Raw genomic sequence first — 16,973 nt, 5'->3', positions numbered from 1 at the left:
CGTTTTATATTGTGGCATAGGAACTTAAAATAATTTAAAATAAAATAATCTCATTCTTGACTGTGGCGGCAGCCACTGGAATATGTATTACTCAGCGGTAATGTTGGAGTAAGTTATAATTAACAGTTGTCTCGAGAGCGAACCTCCCACGTACAGAAACATGAAATTCCAATTTATTTATGTTATCTCTGTTGTTGAGCATAACTTCGTTGCATAAGCCCTTAGGTAGGGAACTCACTTCATTATGAAGTTTAATTACATGGCGCGGTAAACTGATTTAAAGGTTCATGAGGTTTGGGAAAGCTCACATTTCGGCGCACAGTGCAACACTGATTTTGAGAACAGTCCCAAAGCTGCAACTAAGATATTTCTCTACAACGTGTAATCTTCTAAGGACAAGTGCGGCAGATCTCCTACCACACATTTCGACAATCTGATCTCTTTCTCCACTACTAGTGACCTTGTATCCTGTAGTACTTTAAACCGTCTTCTTTCCATCCTCTTCTTCAAAAAAGTATGAGTATTTCAAGGTATGCAAAGAAGCATTAGTTATGATTAGAATGTAGGAAGGAGGTGCTGTCATGATAGAATGCGTGAGGGAAGGGTGTGTCGCGCGTGGATAGTTTCGTCAGTGAGAGCATTACGCGCGAATGGCAACGTTTTGGTTTGCAGTCCCGTTCTGGCACACAGTTGCAATCTGTCAAAAAGCTGACATGGAATCATAGATTTACCCCACAAGGAATTTAACTCTTCACTGACTGGAGTTACATATGCACATATTTCTAACACTTAAAATATTTAAATAATATTTTTGAGAAAACTGCCATATAAAATGTTGTACACGCACTTTTATTGAAAAACGTTAAAAATAACAAATTGAAAAGCGGCAAGTAAATGATGGAAGCTCAGTTCTAAACCTCACAACTCATGACAGATCTTATTGTTTCTGTACTGAAAACCCAGCTATTTCTCATACATTTCGTGCTGTAAAATAGTGATCACATTTTTGTAGTAAATAGTGTGCTTACCGAGAATGCCGAGCCGGTAGTTGAAGGTGACGACGATGACGTGGCCGTAGCTGGCCAGAACACTGCCGTCGTAAGGATTTCCAGAGTTCCATTCGAAGGACTCGCCATGGATGTACACCACCACCGCATACGGAGCTTCCAGACCTCTGTTCCCTGCAAACATTACCGGCCGTCAGTTAATCATTTAGCTGCGACAACTGTTCCGTATCTGCGTGTGTGTGTGTGTGTGTGTGTGTGTGTGTGTGTGTGTGTGTGAGTGGGTGGGTGTGTGGGTGCGTGTTTGTTTTACAGACGGAACGATGACAATCACGGTACACCCTCGTCTAGTAAACTAACTTCAATATTGTCGTGAACATATAACGCTGTGATGGCACGCGAATACAAACTGTAGTCTCAAAGGACTATGTATCACCCAGAGAAAATAGAGCTGCACATTAATACTTGGTGTCCTCTACGCATCGACATTACATTGCTACAGAAGGATGACTTAACGGAAACCTTAGTTATAGACGGTCACATTTTGGCTGTCCGGGAAACGTTTCACCTGAAAAATCACCTCATCGCGGTTGCATCAAGCCGGTAAAATGTCTTTTCTCTGCCTGTGCTTTCTAACAAGCTTTCCTTGTCGGGGAAAAAATCTTGCTTAGGACCGAAATTGAGTGTTCTATTTTCATTTAATTACACAACTGGTCAGGGCAGTTGTCGAACATTTTCTGTATCCAGAAAGGCCCGTACAGGACCTGCAACATGCGGTCGTGCATTATCCTGCTGAAATTAGGGTATCGCAGGGATTGAAGTAAGGGTAGAGCCACGGGTCGTAACACATCTTAAACGTAACGTCCACTGTTCAAAGTGCCGAAAATGCCAACAAGAGATGACCGAGACGTGTAACCAATGGCACCCCATGCCATAACGCCGAGTGATACGCCAGTACGGCGATGACGAATACACGCTTCCAATGTGCGTTCACCGCGATGTCAGCAAACAGGCATGCGACCATCATGATGTTGTAAACAGATCCTGGATTTATCCGAAAAAATGACGTTTTGCCATTCGTGCACCCGAGTTCGTCGTTGAGTACACCATCGCAGGCGCTCCTGTCTGTGATGCAGCGTCAAGAGTAACCGCATCCATGATCTCCGAGCTGATAGTCCATGCTGCTGCGAACGTCGTCAAACTGTTCGTGCAGATGGTTGTTGTCTTGCAAACGTCCCCATCTGTTGACTCAGGGATCGAGACGTGGCTGCAGGATGCGTTACAGCCATGCGGATAAGATGCCTGTCATTTCGGCTGATAGTGATACAAGGCCGTTGGGATCCAACACGGCGTTCCGTATAACCCTCCTGAACCCCCCGATTCCATATTCTGCTAACAGTCATTGGATCTCGACTAACGCGATCAGCTATGTCGCGGTGCAATAAACCGCAATCGCGATAGGCTACAATCCGACCTTTATCAAAGTCGGAAACGTGAGGGTTCGCGTTTCTCCTCCTTGCACTAGGCATCACAACAACGTTTCACCAGGCAACGCCGATCAGCTGATGTTTGTGTATGAGAAATCGGTTGGAAACTTTCCTCATGTCAGCACGTTGTATGTGTCTCCAGCGGAGCCAACCTTGTGTGAATGCTCTGAAAAGCTAATCATTTGCATATCACAGCATCGTCTTCCTGTCGTTTAAATTTCGCGTCTGTAGCACCTCATCTTCATGGTGTAGGAACTTTAATGGCCAGTAGTGCAAATTCGATATTCAGCACCCCATCTACCTATAACAACCTGCGCTAAGCATTGCTGAGTCCTGGAATGAGTGAATGTGGCTGTAATTGCGAACACATGCAACGTGCTGAACTTCCTTGGCTCAACTTTGCAGCATAGCCCTGAGAGTGGAAGTGGAGCTTCACTTTCGAAGCTGGCTTGACGCGCCTCTCAACGGCTCGTTAATTGTGTACGTTTTCTTAACGAACGCCTTCGCGATTGGTTCCTTCAGACCGACCTGCGAGGGGCGCGTTTTTTTATACTGTAGGGCTGCACCTACTAAAACTTCCGAGGACAAGGCACTGACATCGTCTCTCTTGTCTTCTGATAGAGGGAGGAGTGTGGCATCCCTCAAAAACTTTTGATGTAGTTTGGGCTGTTGGTCCCTGAGATTTTTCCATCAACGAGCATGGGAGCGAGGCGAGTTGGATTTTGTACAGATTTAATCAGTCGTAGGACTGTCACAGTACTAATGGTGTCCCTCTCCTATGCGCACTTGGACGGTGATTTTGTACGGAAGTCTGATTTTTTCCCAATTTTCTGTATCTGTAAAGTCATTTGTTTTATGACATGTTTCAGGAACCAAACAGGGTATATAAGGAATAATAGAACTTCTGGTTTAATCCAGTTGACTCCCTCTGCGTCCACTCATTTTACTTGTATCCTTCAATAGGGGAATCACATGTAATGGGAATACTAGCAACCAGGCGAAGTATGAAAGAGGTTTGTCCTGTTTTGAGTTTCTGTTCTTAGGTATGACTACCATGAAAGTAGCTTTTTCTTATATTCGCTACGCTCATTCATTTCACTATTGAAGGTGGTCAAAAACATATGAAAAGCTTGTAAGAATGTTGCACGTTAGGCTGTACTAATAATTAATTCTTAAAGAAAAAATTCGATACGTTGCGCCGTTTCCGAGTTAATGAACACTGAAGTTAGCAAGTGAGGCCATTGTGAGTGTAGATTCTAGAGGCTTGCAGATACAGTTAGCGTCAGTTTTTCTTATCGCCCTCTTGGTTAATTTTCAAAAAACCAAACGGACACGTTTGGCGACGCAGTCTCTGTTGGGCCGCTTGCACTTGGACAAGAAAAATCTGATTGGAAGCTTCAATGCTAATTAACTAGTGAACGGCGCAACGTATCGACTTCTTTTGTTAACAATCACATATCTGCACAGTCTACCCTGCAAGCTTTTCTTACTGTTTCTGACCACCCTGTATATCAGATTCGTACTGTGGCGGAACAGTGTACCCCCACCACTGAATCCCTTATGCCTAGTAATACAGTTGCAACTTAAACAAAGAATTCTGTTTTGATATAGTTTTGAAGCTTATGTAGCACTCCTTCGCAGTTTCCTAGACACTTGTTTAAAGAGAAAGGGAAAGAAATTCATTAGATATATGATAATGGGATGACGTTCTTGTATATAACACAGGCACTGCTTTTATTCTGTAGGCCGCCTTGCAGTACAGCTATTCCAGTAAAATAAGACCCCGTAACCAATTCTTTCATGTCTTTCTGACCTCGTCATATGTTTTCGTGAACATTATGTGAACTATTCTGATAGTTACATATTAGGTGACCTTACCCTAGCAATATTTACAAAACTTGCCATCCGTAAATTTAAACAAAGATAATGTATTTCCTGAATTCTTAAAGTACCTGTAAATATTTTCGGCATAGAAAACGCTAAAAGAATAGAAACCAGCGGGTAAAGTGGTGAAGCCACTAGAATGGCCTCAAGTTAAGGTAACATTATCTCCTGATTGGTATTTGACTGGTACTGGGTGCAGCAATTACTGAGCGCCAGGCGAACCTAAGTTGTAACAAAATTCAAAATCCTTTACCCCAGAGACGATTTTCACCATATACCGGTAAGTCAATACATATTAAAGTGCCATTTTATTAAATTAATACCTTATCCAATAGCAGAACAAGTGGTATTCAGCTGAGCTTCGGCGAATATAAGAAAATTGATTCAGAAACAGCGGGAATGAATCGATTTTTTATAGTCATAAGATTTCTAGAAGAATATTTCTGTTGCCAATGAACTCTCATAATTTAATGTAGCTCACAAGGAAAACGAAGAAAATTTCAAACTAAGATGCATCTACGTAAATCAATTGATTCGTGTGAAGATTGTTGAATGTGTTTGATGACTGCAATTTTCAATTTAGTGTAGTATGATTATGGAATTGGAAGTGTTCTTACTCAGGTACAGTGTGATACACATGCCTTTATATCTACTACGGTATCCTGAGAACTAATGAGTCCAAATTTTTTATTTTGTTCTCAATATTGGTTGAAGTATTGCGTGTCTTGCATGCTACTCATCCGTCTTTCCCGTTTATCTGATGCAGGTTGCAACCCTCTTCCGCTAGGGGCCTCAGGATTGTAAAGTGTAACAAGGCGGTGTGTAACCTAACAATGTCGGTGCGTGAGAGACCCTCAGAAAACTGAAAGCACAAATTCGAAGACTTCGTCCACATATTGAGCATGACAGTGTCAGACCATGCAAGAGCACTCCGACATTTACAATAATCCACACAGTTCCTAATTTCCATCTGTTTCCAAAACTTAAACAACTTCGATGACTTGATTTTGATGGAATTGAAGCGGTGCAAGCATACCCGAGGTGGTCGCTCCATCAACAAACTCGAAGACTCAACAGCAAAGTAATCAACAAACTGGTTGGGCGAAATGTCCTCGTCACCTGGGTAACTATGTCGAAAAATACGTAGACATGAAGAATAACGATTTAGAATGTTAACAAAGTTCGTTTTATTTGAAAAGTTCCAAGAGGATTTTTACGTAACAAATGGAAACGCATTACGACCTGGTGCTGAAGTTTCCATAATGGGCACTAGTTCGATTATGCTATGGATTAACCCATGTCAATGAACAAGAAGCTAAATAAGTAAGTGAGCACAATGATAGCAACAAGACTCATCCAGACAGAGCAATAGAATTGTTCGCAATCGTTGTATTAAGATTGTTCAATATGTTTGCAGAGCACGGAAGTTCTCTATGTATAAGCTTTGTACTACCTTCTGTCATATTCCGTACTGTTTAGCTTGATCGAGAGATTAATGGAACGGACATTGATGCTGGTAAAGGAACATGGCACAAGAAGAAAATAAATTGGGCTATAGAAAGAAGCCTAAATACAGCCGCTGCCCTGGTAAGCCCTATCTCTCCGGAAAATCAATTAAAGAATAACGTTCTTTCTTTCAAATCCTCTTCGTGAATTTTTTGAAAACTTTCGGCAGATAATAAAAGCTTATTGTGGTTAGGAGATTAAAGGAGCAGTCTGTTCACGGGGTCGGCGGAGCTGGCGGCTTTCTAAGTGGACGGGGGACTGAGCGCAACTTTGAGCCCCAAAAATTGGATTCCGCCTTCCGCCTCGGCGGGTGGCCCTGTTCTGTTCCCTTCCCTCCATCACGGTTGTCGGGTCGCCGCGCCTCGTTCCGTGATTAATTTTAATGAGGCGCCCCCCAGAGGATTGCTGAATTCCTTGCCAGTTTGCTCGCACCAATTAGTGAGCGACAGTTATGCCGCAGGGAGGATCATCGCTTCTGTGATTTGGTGGTAATGTCACTGACACGGCCCCATTTCCGGCACGAATCCGGATGGTAATGCCAAGATTCGTATTATTTCGTTTCATGCACATTAGACGGGAGATTTCATTCCTTTTATTTATATATGTGTTTTCCTGAGATACTTACCACAAGAAAATAAATGTGTTGAGCAGCAAGCATGAAATTGCTTTGATTTACTCAAACGGTGAAAAGCATTAAACATTAAAACCGAAAGCAAAACACTACCCACTCTCAAAGGTCAGAAGTTAGTGGATGAGAAAGGTTAATCCACCCGTGAAGCGATTTTCTGGTAACATTAATTTTGATGGAGTAACTAAAAGTTAGAGCAGAGCTCCTCTACTGGCCCCCAAGATTTGTACACATGACGATCTAAAATCTTCAGTCAGCTTAAGCTTCTTATTCATATACAGGGTGTCTTTCCGAAGAGCCAGCAGGCGCCCTTTCTCTGATGTTTCAGCAGATATTTGCAACTCTCTCTCTCTCTGGAATGTTCAGATGAAGTCAGCCGAAACAAATACTCCTCATCACATCTTTCACGCGATTCCCACTGTCGACGAAATGAACCTGAACATACCTGCCGGCACACCAAAGACAATGCGTCTGACGTCTCTTAGGAGAAACAACACTGTGTATAAGTAGTGATTAAAAACTTTCCGTTTGAGGGCGTTGCTGCTGCGTATATGCAAGGTAGCGCAAATGCGATGCCAATGAGTAAGACAAGAGAATAGTGCGAAATTAGAGTTTTTCTCACGTGAGTGCGGTAACTGTAAAAACGGAGAAACGAAGAACTATGGCGAGGTTAATATCAAAATGCGGCCAAAGAGGACCAAAGTACTGATATTAATTGTTTTTTCTGCTGAAGGACAAACATCTGTAGACATCCATCAGAAAATGGGGATGTGTATGGTGTAGCACATCATCGATGTGGTCTGTGACAGTGGTAACGCACGTCCTCATATCGTAAACGTCACAGCGCAGAAGTTACATCAACTCACGTGCGAGATACGTGAGAACCCGCAATATAGACATAATCTCTCCCCATGCTATTATCACACCTTCGACTTAAGAGTCGATGATTTTTGTCGGAAGAGCATGTATAGGAGGCACTTATGGACTTCTTTAAGGAGCAGAATACGGTAGTTTACTAAACGGGTACCTTCAAAGTGGTGCGTCGGTGGGATTATTGGTTCAATGCTCATGGCAGCTTTGCCTGATCGGCATACCGATTCTGAACTGCAAGGCATTCAAACGGGCATTTACAGTAATTTGTTCAAGAGATTTTAAAACCGATAAGGTACCTTGAGATAGTCAAAAAAATTACGTGCAACAAAAAACAAAAAGTTGCATCGAAAGCACTGAAGACTGTTAACTGAAGCTACTTACAACTGATAGTTTCCCAATACACCGAAACAGATGTAAAAGGGGTAGCCTCAGGATTATTAATAACTACATCGAGAAAACAAAGTTATGTCTTTAACTTTATGTTTATTAGTTGGTACAAGCTGCAGTCATGACGTAACACTGAAATCCCGCGTGACATAGAACCGTAGACACTGTCCTTCAGGTAGTCCCAAAACCAAAAGTCACAGGTTCAAAATGGTTCTAATGACACTGTGCACTATGGGACTTAATATCTGAGGTCATCAGTCCCCTAGAACTTAGAACTACTTAAACCTAACTAACCTAAGGACATCACACATATCCATGCCAAAGGCAGGATTCGAACCTGCGACCGTAGCTGTCGCGCGGTTCCGGACTGAAGTGCCTAGAACCGCAAGGCCACCACAGCCGGCTCCCGGAAGTCACAGGGACTCGGGTACTGTATGGATACCATTTGATAAATGTTAGAAGCGCCTTCCGTGCAGTGGAACACGGGATTTTCTACTGTCGTGCTCGCGCACTGCCTGACGATCGCGAATTGCGCACAGTGTTGTTTCCCATAGCAACAGCGATTTTATCAACCACCTGTAGTGCAACCGGTCGTCGGTCTCTTCCTGGAGCGACGCCTAGTTCTCCAGTTGATTCGAACTTCTTAATCATGCTCCGCACAGCAGGTGGAGAAAGGGCACCCTTCCGTAATCCTTTCAGCTGGAGAAATTCTCGATGAGCACCTGCAGCATTACTGTTGTTTTGATAATAGAGTTTCACCAGTAATGCCCTATTCCTTTTGTTCAAGCTCATGTTGATACGTCTACAAGTTCTCTGCGACCGGTAGGTGTGTGGGACTATGAATCGCGATGACTGATAGCGGCACCTGTGGGCGTTAGCCGTAACTCGACGGTGGCACTGTGACGTATGGAAAACACGCACCCCATACTCTGAACATTAATGCTACAATTTTGGTTCTCGTATGGTAATTAGGTTGTGACCACCCAATACAGACCACGACTCCTCGGTCCAGGAGATCTTTTCCTCAGTGTTTTTATGGTCCAATGGTGTTGCCCTTGGCGGGTTTTAATTTCAGATCCTTCGTAGCACATCAGCAGAGGAAATTTTGCGTCGTTAATCATCCTTATTCCCGGGTCAGAAATTTACCTCGATGTAATATTTGAAAAACACAGATACATTGTGATGAAAATGTACGATGTTGAGAAACTGTTATACCATAGAACTGTTGATCAGATTAGAAAATTCCGCTTGATATACGCTTTAAGTCATGATGTTTGCAGTGTGTATTGAGTAACCACGTATCAGATCTTCATTGAGCAATTGTACAAGTCAAACATGTGGCCTTGGTGGAACATGATCCCTCCTAATACACTTGGTGACTGTGAACCCAACCAACATGATTTTCAGACTATCGCAAAACCACATTTGTACGAAATCGATTCATCTCATGTCACATACTCTAAACTTTAGACTAAACTAAATTTTACGGAAGTATTGACATAGTGGACACACTGTCTACGCCTGGATTGCTCGTCCTCATTGCGGATTCAAGGCACAGCTCAGGAGCAGTCACGACGGAGGTAGGGGAAGGGGAAGCGGGGAAAGGGGGGGGGGGGGGTGGCGGGCACCGCGACACAATCACAGCACGCTGCACGCTGCACGCTGACCGACTACGTGCGGGAAGTCAAGTACTCAGCACTGAGCGCCGGCGTTAGAATCTTGACAGAGCACTTCTCGGCACGTTTATTCCTACTAATTCTCTAGATAAAATTATTTTGTGCATGTTTGATAATGAACGACGTTCACATAAATTTCATTTTTTGTCAAGAAAAGACAGTACGTTTCCATCCCTTAATTAATCTGTTTTTGTTCGATATCTACGTACTTTTTGTACAGGGTTTTTCCATGTTAAAGTAACAAATTTTCAAGGGTGATGGAAAAGGGTACATGCATTAATTTGAAATAAGGAACCGTAGTCCAGAAACGAGCGAGTCGGAAGTTGTTAGCGAAAATATATACAAGTTCCGGCTTTACCTGGCGCAGCGCTCAGGCTAGCCTCCCCAACTACCGAACCCTGATCATGATGTACAACATAATGTATCAGAACGAATTTCCATATAACTTTCGTTTCCTTCGTTACCGGACCAGCGTCCAGTACCTTAAATTGATGGACTTCATTAGCTTGGAAAGGTTGTAACATGATCACGGAATCTTCCCGTATTGATAACTGTATTTTTGTCATTCAGCAACTTCTCCAAGATGCAGAACATTTGGTGTTAGGAAAAGGCCTTTTATATAGCTTTCATCCACTATAGTACACTGTCAGGCAAATTTATGTAGTTGATATATCTTTAAATTGTCTTCAACGTATTTAACATTATGTCGTTATCCGATCTTAAGTTGTGGAATCTACTAGAGAGCTTCCTTGATCCAGCTACTATCCCTTAGTCTGACGATACAAAGTGTTTCTGGAGGAATAGTAAATAGCTTCTACTGACCAGCACTACATGTTAATCAACATCTATGTAGATACTTCGCAGTCCACCGTACGGTGCGTGGTGGAGTGTATCCTCTAGCAATACTAGTCATTTCCTTTGCTGTTCCAAAAAAAAAAAAAAAAAAAAAAAAAAAGTTGCAAATGGCTCTGAGCACTATAGGACTTAACATCTGAGGTCAGGAGTCCTATAGACTTAGAACTGCTTAAACCTAACTAACCTAAGGACATCACGCACATCCATGCACGAGGCAGGATTCGAACCTGCGACCGTAGCAGCAGCAGCGGCTCCTGACTGAAGCGGCTAGAACCGCTCGGCCACAGCGGCCGACTTTCCTATTCCACTCGCAAATAGAGCGAGGCCTAAACCACTGTTTACATGCCTCTGTATGAACTCAATATTATCGAATCTTATCTTCGTCATCCTTACGTGCTACGTATGTTGGCGGCAGTAGAATCTTAAGCATGGCGTACGCATTTGAAGTTCTAAGTACTCCGACATGATATTTAAGTTAGTGTTTTATAAGAAAGTCCTGCTGCTGCTTGTACTGAATTAGTTGACTATTTACTAATCGCAGAGTATCACACTCAACAACGTTTACTCGTTTTTTCACTAATCTGTTTAAGGTTGCTGAATGCCAGGCAGTCATATCTTATGCGAACGAGCAAATGAACAGAGTGCGAATTAAGTAGAAGAAATTAATCAATTGACAGAACGTAGTTCTTGAACGAGCACACTCAAAATATCTAACCTTATCATTTACAGAAGATTCAGTGCCATCACTATGGACATGAAGGTAAAATGATTCGAAATTTTCGTCTGCCAATTGCTAATCAGCGAGTCATCCCAAAATACTGTTTACTGATAAAGCTACTTTTAATTTGTGATTATATCAGCAACACTCGTTACTCACTATGGTAGTTCTACGTAAAACTGGAAGTATTTTTGGAGACACTTTTTCAAAATTTTCTCTTGCAAAAATGTGATGCGCTATGATATGCACTTACTAGGCCTTTTATGTTACCACATCGTCTTACAGGCCTCCGTTATCAAGGCCTTCTTGAAAAGAGCTTTAGGCTTCATTAGATGTGATTCCCTTTCCTACAAAGACGGACGTGTTCCTCCAGCATGATTGGATTCGCAAGTAGCAGAACATCTAAACCTAACATTTCCTGGAAGACCGAAAAAAAATGGTTCAAATGGCTTTGAGCACTATGGGACTTAACTTCTATGGTCATCAGTCCCCTAGAACTTAGAACTACTTGAACCTAACTAACCTAAGGACATCACACACATCCATGCCCGAGGCAGGATTCGAACCTGCGACCGTAGCGGTCGCGCGGTTCCACACTGTAGCGCCTAGAACCGCCGGCCACTCCGGCCGGCACAGGAAGACCGACCAGCAGAAGTGGTTATAGCCACAACGGCCCTTGGAGATTACTATTTGGTCAACATTGAAAGCCAGAGATTACAAAGGAAAAGGAAACACAAGTGACGAGATGATTGTTAGTAATATTAATAGTGTTTCCTTCATAAAATAACGTCAAAACAGTATCAGGGGACGTACAGTTCGAGTCCTCAATAGAACTGGAACCTTCTACGAGCTGTTTTACGTATACACTGATCTTCCAGAACATTGTCACCAACGAACTGCTATCGATGTAAGCCTGTCTAGCACATATTACCGCTACTTGTGGGGGGGGGGGGGGGGGGGAGTTAGTGCTTCTCAGGCACACGCAAGGTGCATGGCATGATCATTTCGGAAGCTGCACCACTTATCTGAGGTTAGAAGAGTGCTCTGATGAGTGTGTTCAGCATGTGGCGACACCAACGTTATATTACGTCCAGATGTCGTGAGGCTGGGAGGCCACACCTCATTACAGAGGTCGGATGCAGAGGATGGGAAGACTGGTACAATAGCAAACGCAGCTAACTGTGGTGGAACTGATATCAGACTTTAATATTAGGCAGAGTATAAATATGGCTGTTGATATACTTTTCGGGATGTGAGGTCGTTGTCCAAGAACTTTTCTGCTCCTTACGTTTCGTCCAGGACTGCGCTGGACTTCCTCAGAGGCGATGCTCCGCTGAGTCTTGCCGACTGACTGGTCGGGTGTCTGAGAGCGACTTATATATTGTGAGAAAGGGGGCGTGGTTCGGGAGACACGTGATGAGCAGTGATAATCCATAGGAAAGTTACGGTTGACTATCGATTACCACCTTGTCAAAGATAAAACTTGTTAGCATTTTTGTAGAGCCACTGTCCATATATCGCTAAGTTTCATAGCCTTGCCAAACTTTACATGGAGAAATTTGAACAATCAGCCCTAGACAAAGCTAATAATAAACCATCTCGTTGGTATAAATACGTAGATGACACATTTGTGGTTTGGTCTCATGGCAGAAAGGCCTTGGACGATTTCTTTGATTATCTAAATAAAATTCACCCAAAAATACAGTTTACCATGGAAATAGAAAAGGATAACAGAATATCTTTCTTGGATGTCTTAGTTATGAGACGGCCCAATAGAAGCTTGGAATATAAAGTTTTTCGAAAGGCAACACATACGGACAGATATTTACACAAAACATCTAATCATCATCCACAACAAGAAAGGTGTGTCCTAAAGAGTCTTGTCGATCGAGCGGAACGGCTATGTACACCTGAACATTTGGATGCTGAAGTGAAACATCTGAAGCACGCTTTTGAAAAAAAACGGCTACTCAAGAAAAGAGATAAATAGAATTTTGCGTGCAAGGAACAGAAGACCAAAAGATAAGAATGAACCACCACGACAGAAAAATAAAGTAGTTCTCATGGTAACCTCCCCCTTGGCAGCCCCCTCCCAGAGAACCGAATGGGGGACTATTCCGGAATCTTTTGCCAATGTAGAGATCATCATGACACTTCTTCAACTACAGGCCACATGTCCTGTGAATACACGTTACGTGTCTTTAATCCATTGGTTTCCATTGCCTTCTGCATCCTCATGTCGTTGATCAATGCTAATTCTTCCGCCTTTAGGGGCAATTTTCCACCCCTAGGACAAGAGAGTGCCCTGAACCTCTATCCGATCCTCCGCCCTCTTTGACAAAGCCGTTGGCGGAATGAGGCTGACTTCTCATGCCGGAAGTCTTCGGCCGCCAATGCTGATTATTTATCAAAATTTAGGCAGTGGCGGGGATCGAACCAGGGACATTAGACGTTTTGATTATGAATTAAAGACGCTACCCCTAGACCATGGGTAGTAGGATATTTCGGCAAAATTAATTGTAATGACATCGATCTATATTGTCCACAGGCCGCATGCAAGCGTCTCACAGAGTTATAAGTTAAATAGTGGATTACATTTAATAAATAATTTAACTTATAAATAATTCTCACTGCTAGTATTAGAAGTTAAGCACAATTTTAACAACGAACTATACGTACTGTACGAATTCAAGGCCCAACAGCAACAAGAGCGAATAAAATATTCTCTGTATTCCTACCACGCCATGCGCTCCTATTTCCGCGATAATTTGGACTAGTGAGCCTCAGCCACTGTGGTAACTGACTGCCATTCGATTCCTGCTTTCGTCATTGACTAGTCGTGGTACTGGCTGTGATGTCACTGTTGGTCTAGCATCTTATAAGCTATCATAAGCTAATGTCTGCAGCCAGCACATGCCGCATCCGGTTTAACATTGCGATGGCCAGGTTTTAGGCTGTCCGCAGTTGGAAGTCGGTGCATTTTCTGATGATGTTCACATTTTGATCTCTATGACTTGTTTAAATGTCCGCCCCGATAGCTGAGTGGTCAGCGTGACCGACTGTCAAGACAAGTTGTCTGAGTTCCATTCCCTCCTGGGTCGGAGATTTTCTCCGCTCAGGGTCTGGGTGTTGTGTTGTGTTGTCTCTTTATCGGGTCGGTAAGATTTTACGAAAACATGACATAAAACCGGTCTTTAAACCAACAAAAAAATAAGTCAAGTTCTACGATCTGTGTACGATAAACGCCCTCCCCTATCGACATGTGGTGTGTATATAATTCCATGTACATGTGGTAAAGTTTATATTGGTACTACCAAATGAAGGGTAAATACGCGACTGAAAGAGCATAAAAATCTTTGTCGACTTGGAAAAATAGAAAAATCAGCTGTAGTGGAACATGCTCTTCAATCAGGCAACCACCAAGTGAAGTTTTCGGATACCGAAGTTTTATCTACAAGTTAAATTACTATCCACGGTTATATAGAGAAGCTATTGAAAATAATAAACATCACGATAATTTTAATAGGAAAGAGGAGGCTATGAAACTTAGCGATAGATGGACAGTGGCTCTACAAAAATGCTAACAAGTTTTATCTTTGAGAAGGTGGTAATCGATAGTCAACTTTAAGTTTCCTATGGATTATCACTGCTCATCACGTGTCTCCCGAACCACGCCCCCCTTTCTCACAATATATAAGTCGCTCTCAGACACCTGACCAGTCAGTGGGCAAGTCTCAGTGGAGCAGCGCCTCTGAGGAAGTCCAACGCAGTCCAGGACGAAACGTAAGGAGCAGAAAAGCTCTTGGACCACGACCTCACATCCCGAAAAGTATATCAACAGCCATGTCACCCGGTCGTGAAAGCCTTCATTCTAGAATCAGAGTATAAATATGTTTGAACACACAGTGCCGATCACTCCTAAAGATGGGCTTCCGCAACCAATTACCCACGCATGCGCTAATATGAACACCATGTCATCGGCAACTACGACAGGAATGGGCACATGAACTTCGGCACTGTACTGTGGCGCTGCAGCAGTGCGTTGCATTGTCTGACGAATCCTGATGCCTTCTTCATCATGCCGGTGGGAGGGCGCGAATCTGCCGTCTTCGAGGTTAACGCTCCTTGACACGTATACGGTGGGACAGTGACAAGCCGGCGGCGGGTATGGGGAACATTCACGTGGGCATCCGTAGGTTAAGTGGAGCTTGTGTAAGTAACGATGGCGGCCAAAGAGTGTCGCACACCGTTTGCAGATCACGTAGAGCTCTTCATGACGGTAATGTTTTCCGACGACATATTCATTTAAAAATAAGATATTCCACTGTGTCACGAGGCCAGGAGTATGACGGAGTAGTTCGGGGAACACAGTGTCGAGCCCCGGTTGATGTGATGCCCCCCGCCCCTCCCCCCGAAACTCACCAGATCTGTAAGCGATTGTATGTGATTGAAAGTGACGTCAGTGCTCATCAGCCCCGGCTCCCGAATTTCAGGGAAATAGGTGACTTTTATGTGCCGGTGCGACCTGCCACTGTTTCCACACCAGGAGGGGTTGCCGCTATTATCCACGCCAGAGGTCAATTTAACGGCTATTAGGTAAGTAATCATAATGTTCTGGCTGATCAGTGCATGTGTCTGTGATGGAGCTTACGATCTTACAAATGCATCACTGTAAGCAACAGAAGTGGTTCACATGATACGTAGAAAGTTTTATTCGAATTGGTCCTTGCTACTACCTCCCATGTATGCTGTTTCTCCTGGTCAAATTATAAGTCTGGTCAAATCATTTCGTGTCACCAATAATCACTTCTTCTACTGCATTCTGTTCCTCTTTCTGCCTCTATTAGTAATGTCAAATACACAACTTTCCAATTACATCCGTGCATTTGTCTGTTCTCACAAAGGCTATCGCTTTGATTAGTAGCATAATTTAAAGAAGTGAAATGAAGTGTCGTGTGGCTAGGGCCTCCTGCCGGATAGACCGGTCGCCTGTTGAAAGCCTCTTTAGTTGACACCACTTCGGCGACTTATCGTCGATGGGTATGAGATGATGCTAAAGAGTCAACACAAGACAACACCCAGACTCCGAGCGGAGAACACCTCCGACCCAGGAGGGAATGGAACTCGGGCCCCTTGTCTTGACAGTCCGTCACGCTGACCACTCAGCTATCGGGGCGAACATTTAAACAAGTCATAGAGATCAAAATACTTGTGAACATCATCAGAAAATGCACCGACTTCCAACTGAGGATAGCCTAAAACCTGGCCATCGCAATGTTAAACCGGATGCGGCATGTGCTGGCTGCAGACATTAGCTTATGATAGCTTATAAGATGCTAGACCAACAGTGGTGTCACAGCCAGTACCACGACTAGCCAATGACGAAAGCAGGAAGCGAATGATAGTCAGTTACCACATTGACTGAGGCTCACTCGTCCAAATTATCGCGGAAATATGAGCGCATGGCGTGGTTGGAATACAGAGAATATTTTATTCGCTCTTGTTGCTGTTGGGCCGTGAATTCGTACAGTATGTATAGTTCGTTGTTAAACTTGTACTTAACTTGTAATACAAGTTAAGCACAAGTGAGAATTATTTATATGTTAAATTATTTAATAAATGTAATCCACTGTATAACTTATAACTCTGTGACAAGCTTGCATGCGGCATGTGGAAAATATAGATCGACGTCATTTCAATTAATTTTGACGGAATTGCCTACGTATAAATGTAATTAACATTGCAGCTCTGATTTAAAGAAAATTTGTTTAGCTCAGAGAAAACTCGCAACATAGTAACTATTCTCACCTTAATAATTTGGGCTGAAAGTATTTTAGGGGTACATGAGCATTCATTTTTTGTAGCAATATAAACAGTTGTCATTTCCGTAGCACAGTATTACACCAAAAGTTCTTTCAAAGCTCCCTGAAGCCCCACCTGACATCCAGTTATAAG

At 43.1% G+C, this 16,973-nt stretch overlaps 1 protein-coding gene across 1 annotated transcript in view; it reads right to left on the bottom strand.

Moving 5' to 3' along the window:
- LOC126325620 (neuroligin-2-like) overlaps positions 1 to 16,973 on the bottom strand; it is a 402,316-nt gene that overhangs the window by 177,915 nt on the left and 207,428 nt on the right. The window contains exon 4 of the mRNA XM_049995264.1: positions 1,029 to 1,181. Within this exon, the coding sequence (XP_049851221.1) occupies positions 1,029 to 1,181 (153 nt within the window). The remainder of the gene's footprint in view (positions 1 to 1,028; positions 1,182 to 16,973) is intronic.

The sequence above is a fragment of the Schistocerca gregaria genome, chromosome 2 (assembly GCF_023897955.1).
Source record: "Schistocerca gregaria isolate iqSchGreg1 chromosome 2, iqSchGreg1.2, whole genome shotgun sequence".
NCBI classification, from domain to species: Eukaryota; Metazoa; Arthropoda; class Insecta; order Orthoptera; family Acrididae; genus Schistocerca; species Schistocerca gregaria.
The sequence above is the reverse complement of the archived record's forward strand: the minus strand, read 5'-3'. Positions and strand labels throughout refer to the sequence as shown.